The sequence below is a fragment of the Diabrotica undecimpunctata genome, chromosome 2 (assembly GCF_040954645.1).
Source record: "Diabrotica undecimpunctata isolate CICGRU chromosome 2, icDiaUnde3, whole genome shotgun sequence".
In the NCBI taxonomy this organism is placed as follows: domain Eukaryota; kingdom Metazoa; phylum Arthropoda; class Insecta; order Coleoptera; family Chrysomelidae; genus Diabrotica; species Diabrotica undecimpunctata.
In genome coordinates this window covers 11,318,002-11,324,001 of record NC_092804.1, presented here as the reverse complement: position 1 = coordinate 11,324,001, position 6,000 = coordinate 11,318,002, and the positions used below count along the sequence as shown (strand labels likewise).

The window sequence follows — 6,000 nt, the reverse complement described above, 5'->3', positions numbered from 1 at the left end:
GAGCTACCGTCAACAAAATTACTATAGCCAATTTAATAGCCAACGCTCGATAATCGAGCACGGCACATGAAAAAGAAGAATGACATATGATACAACCACAAAAGTACGTTATACAACTAAAAGAGAATGAATTAAGCAGATATGACTAATAAAATATAAAGGCAGAGTTAAAAACTCTCGATTATTTTCAGTTCATTTGATAGCGAATTAAAATTAATTTATTGTACAAACTTACCTGTTGCTTTAGCTGTTGTTTCTTTCACAGTTTTCAAGGTATCTGCTTCGAGCTTAAAATTTTTGATTATATATGATAACTTTGGAAATATCACGAGCATTGCCAAAAATATCAGAGAATCATTTATGACTTACTTCGTAAAGTAAGGTGCAGTCCCTTGGCAAATGAATTATATTAATGGCAATTAATTCATATTTTTACGATAGTGAACTGTTTGTCTAGGCAGTTGTTAAAAACTTTCCCGCTATCTCCACTAATTGTTTGGAGAAAGCTTATTTAAAGCCTTTCCACCGAGGGTACAGTACTAATATTTTAGGACCATCGAACTGTTAAAAGATATTGCTACGATATAACTTAGCAGACCTCAAGGCATTGACTCAGTACGTGTTTGGTTTTATCAAGTTGTACTTAAGAAAAATAAAGAGAAATCGGTCGATTTAATAACAAGAGAATATTTTCTACAACAATTATTATGAAATAAAAGAGTTTGTTTTACAAAATTGTTCTTTTATACCGGGTTTTGAATATCGTGCAATCTTTGAATTATCACCTTTCACTACAAACATTTTTGAGAGAGCGTCACATATACACGTGGCTTCGCGACTTGAGTCCAACTGCCATCTGCAATTAATTTTTTTCGCTTTATATAATTTTATCTAAAAGGATCGACAGGCCGGTGTCAGTGATAATAACCCAACGCCCTTATAAGGCACTTATGAGACAAATATTTTTGTAGACAGTACAGTACTGTAGAAGTACAATCTGTCACATAAGATTAATCACATAACTTGTTGTTTTACAACAGAAGTTATCATTAATTTTTTTTCGTCTTTTATAAGGAGGGTGGTCCAAATGTTCGAAATATATCTCGATTCTAAAAGGTGGACAGAACCGCTTTCCAGCCTCGGTTATGCAGCGTGATCACGATGATATCCGGGACCGCGCGCAGGGGTTGTTCGGACACCATCGCCGTCAATGCCAGAGACCTACCTGCTAAAAAACACCCTCCTCAGCGGTAAATTACCGACCAGATCGGCCCTGATTGGAAAACAACATCGGCACGGCAGTCACCCGATGTCTGATTCACGCATTCTAGTTCCTTCCATCTGTTCCTCCCTGCCCATGTTCAATCTCGCCTCTTCTCATTCTGCATTATCTTCATGCTTCCACCCTACTTCCTAGCTCTCTCTCTCAAGCAGGCTCCTCTCACCTATCCATCGCAAACCAATTGAGTGTGTTAAAAAGTGATATTTTACAGTACAGGCATTTGTCATTTTCTGCCTTTAGAAATCTGTAAAGGTATGTCCTGAACCAACCATGTCCTGTAGGCATCTGCGTCAGGAAGCAATCCAAGCGCCGGTGCCGGCAGTTCATCTCCTCAGATTAGGAATCAGCAATTTCGTCCCCTGCGCCATCCTTCTCGTCTCGTCCCATTCCTCTTGCCACACTATTATAGACCTCTCCTTTACCAAAGTTATCATTAATTAACGTGCCGAATTAATAACTGTCTCATTCGGAGGAAAATATTTTTTTATCTTAATTACCAAAAGCTCATTATATGTATATTATTTTTCCATTTAGATATCTAGGTAAGGTTGTAATTACTCAATAAAATAATAAGTATCATTGATGAGTTATTTTTACTTACCTTATTCCCAGATTCAGAGTATCGAGGAGTTTGTTGGTCATTCAAGTGTTCGCAATACCACAATCTTTGCTGGTATACTTCGTCTGCACTACTGCCTGTTCTCGTAGATTCTTCAATCGTTTTTAATGCTTTGTGAAAACTGCCATGCATATTACTTTTTTTTAGTTACACAGTTTTTGTTAGCAAGAGACTCCACTTTTTAATTGTTTCCACTTATCTTTGATAAGCAGCTTCCTTTTATTTTTTGATTTAGTTTGCCACAAGCACGACAAGTCTGGGAACAAAGCTATAAATTCCTCTTGATTTTGTTTTGCACGGGCAATGATTGTACGAGAAAACTGGATCTATCAACACAAAGAGGCGCAGAGGCCTTGAGATAAGACGAATAAGATTTTGTTATTGTAATTTTTGATATCCATGCATTTGCAGGTACACCTCAAGAGAATTATCCATAGACATAGAAGTTTTCCTTGAGCACCATAATGCGATTTCTCGGTGTATTAATCTTCCTCGCTGATATCAATCACGCATTGATGAGTGTCTAGCGCGTACTGAGACGCACTATTCGGTGATTTGACGAATCTTCTTGATTTAAGGCCACTGTTATTGTTAATTTAAATTTACTGATCGATGTTTTATGGTGTTATACAGGTTTTAACAATCTTTTCATAAGATATTTTCTTTCTTGCAATGTACAACTGATTTATTTTAAACACTTGTAGATCTTCTTCTTCACGTGCCATCTCCGCGACGGAGGTTGGCAATCATCATGGCTATTCTGATCTTAGATGCTGCTGCTCTGAATAGTTCAATTGTTGTGCATCCGTACCATTCCCTCAAAATACGCAACCATGAGATTTTTCTTCTTCCTACACTTCTCTTGCCCTGGATTTTCCCTTGTATAATCAATTGAAGTAGGTAGTATCTCTCATTAGTGTTTCCAACACTTCCATTCTTTTGTTGATTCTTTTCATGACTTCGTTGTTTGTTACATGCTCGGTCCATGATATCTTCAGGATTCTTCTATACGCCCACATTTCAAATGCACTTGTTAGCAGTCGACGCGTTAAGTGTCCATGCTTCTATCCCATAAAGCAGAGTCGAGAAAATATAACACCTTGCCAGCCTAACTCTCAAGTCCAATTTTAGTTCTCTTGCACAAAGTACCTTTCTCATTTTATTGAAGTTTATACGTGCTTTCTCTGTGCCAACTTTGATTTCTTTGGAGTAATCGTTTGTGTGATTAATTATTGTGCCAAGATAGTGGTAGTTTTCAACTTGTTCTAAAGCACTACCGTTAATTATCAGGCTTTCACCATTATTTTGGGTTTTTGATATCCTCATAAATTTGGTTTTCTTGGTGTTTATTGATAATCCATATTCTTCTCCATGGATGGGCAGGACACATAGCCAGAATGACAGATAGGCGATGGACAAAGAGGTTATTGGAATGGAGGCCAAGGGAAGACAAGAGAAGCGTCGGTCGACCACCTACAAGATGGACTGACGATTTAAGAAGACTCAATAAAAACTGGATGAGAGCGGCGCAAGATAGACGGGGTTGGAAACATGAGGAAGAGGCCTATGTTCAGCAGTGGACTCTTGAGGCTGGATGATGATGATGATGATTCTTCTCCATACTCAACTATCTTGTTCATTAGCTTTTGGAGATCTTGGAGGTTGTCTGTTATTATGATAGTATCGTCCGCATATCTAATGTTGTTAATTGGTGTTCCATTGACCTTGATTCCTGCTGTTTCTCGCTCAAAAGCTCTTTTCATAATTTCTTCAGAGTATGCATTGAATAGTAGTGGTGACAATACGCACCCCTGTCGCACTCCTCCTTTAACTTGGAACTCTTCTGATGTGTGTTCGTTAATGCGTACGTGTGCCTGCTGTTTATAATATAAATTTGTTATAATTTGAAGGTCATTGTGTTATAGTTGTTTTGCTTTGAGGATGTCTATTAGCTCTTTGTGGCAGACTTTGTCGAAAGCTTTGTTGTAGTCTATGAAACAGACGTACATATCTTGGTTCAAAAGAATAGGGTAGTACTTGGTAAAAACAAGTACTACCCTATTCTTTTAATTTTCAGTAGATAATGGCGTAAAAGTAAACCAGGGGCATAAAGACTAAGATGTGTATTACTTTTCTAGCTCGCGTTCCAGCTTTCTTTCTCCAGTTTCTAGTTATCTAAATTTTCTTTCTGGCTTAGTTTTCGTTAATTTTTGCATTAAGATTACCCAAAATGATTTTTGTATCTTTTTGGACAGCTATTGTAGATTCGTTCGGTACCTCATCGAATCCCGAAATTCTGTTTATCAATACTTTTTTAACTGTTTGTTTTCGATATTATTCTTCATTGCTTCAACCTTTGTATAAATTCTTTTAGATTTTACTAACGAGCACCATATTTTTCGTTCACAAAAAATCTATTTTCATATAAAATTTATCAATATTTTCCATACCTGTTCTAAGATTATTTGATACAGTAGTAATAACAAATTATGACTGCCTGGACCTACACTAATAAGGAAATACAACTTACTAAAAAGTATTTATTTTACTGGTAACAAAAATATAAAATTACAATTAACATTACAAATACGCTCCCCATCCGATGTACATCTGACACAGATTATCAATGCTCACAGCTTCTTTTATTAAATAGTTGGTTTGTCCTTCTACCGACAAAGGCATTGTTAATGTTCTGTTTCTTGTTTTTACAGATCCTTTCAGTCTTAGTTCTATGTTCTTTATGTGATCGACGGCCTAAAACAATAATAAGTTATTTAGTTTTTATTTGATTATATGTGACATTTTTAATTTGATTATATGTAAAAATGGGAGAGAACTAAAGTTAAGAAAGCCACCACCATTCTCTTCCAATCGTCCCGGTCCTTGGCATTTTACTACCTTTAAGTAATGCCTAAAAGAAGGCTCTGAAAAGAACTATATATACACCAATTGCCAAAATATGTCTTCTGCTTCTTCCTTCTTTACTGTTTACACTTCATCCACCTGCGTCAATGTTCAGATTGTCATTTTACCTTTTTCAGGGTCGGCCTATACTTCTCCATCCCGTTGGCGATTTATCTTTCGATATTCTTCTTTTCCCATTCTACTATACAATGCTCTATCTACTCTTTTTTCCTGTTTAGTACCCAAGCGTTTAATTTCTTAAAAGCCCCTAACAAATGAGTTTGCTTGACTATTAGTCAAAAGACTTGAACTCTGGACCAAAAATCTAATTTCAGACTGCCAGTTTGGATTTTCGTCTCATTCCTCAACAATCCAACACGTTCACAGAGTGGTAAAACATGCCGATTTTGAGGACGGTAGTGTTCAGCGGCAATTCTGGACGTTAGGCAGGTATTTGACAAGGTGTGGCATGAAGGCCTCCTATACAAGCTAAAAAAGACATTAGCGTACAGCTTTTACATTGTTCCTGAGTCAGGAAGGTGTTACTTCATTAAATATTAAGATGCAACTTCCAAACTCTATTCTATCAAAGCTGCTACATTTATTCAGAACTCGGCGAATTTTTTTTTAATTTATATAAGCGAAACGGAGAAAAAAGGAATTGAAGAGCGAGACAGTAATTAAAACATCTTGGAAGCGGTTCTTGACTTAATATAAACAGACTCTTGAAATTTGTTTGATCTAATATTTTAAAACGCAACAAGATAGGAACTATATCGACTTTTATGATATACAAGGAAAAAAGAAAATGCTACAATAGTAAGAATAGAAATAAATTATAAACATCCCAGAATAGATAAACTTTTAAATAATCCTAATGAGATTATAACTTACCTCTTCGTTTGTTCTTTCAGCGTTATGAACACTTGGCAAGGATGATACATGTCTTGGCCAAGAAACCAAAGGATCATAAACGAAAGGTGCTACTATCGACATAAGCGTGTTTGAATTTTCTCTTAAAACTCTTAATGTACAAGCACACGACTTCCTGAAAATTCCCTCGACGCCCAAAGGACCCATCGCAGATACCATGTTGTGGGTGAGTCTAAACGGTACTCTTTCGGGCCAATCAAATTTTTCGCCTAAAAAATAGAAAATGTGTTAAAATATACTTAAATCACTTTAAATTCGAATA

At 36.3% G+C, this 6,000-nt stretch overlaps 1 protein-coding gene across 1 annotated transcript in view; it reads right to left on the bottom strand.

Moving 5' to 3' along the window:
• Window positions 1–4,427: 4,427 nt before the first annotated feature.
• The window catches only part of mei-41 (ATR serine/threonine kinase meiotic 41), a 36,419-nt gene continuing 34,846 nt past the window's right edge, over window positions 4,428–6,000 (bottom strand). Inside the window, exons 23-24 of the mRNA XM_072522246.1 lie at window positions 5,700–5,947; window positions 4,428–4,655 (exon numbers count right to left, since the gene is read on the bottom strand). Coding sequence (XP_072378347.1) covers window positions 4,482–4,655; window positions 5,700–5,947 — 422 coding nt within the window. The 3' untranslated portion in view covers window positions 4,428–4,481. The remainder of the gene's footprint in view (window positions 4,656–5,699; window positions 5,948–6,000) is intronic.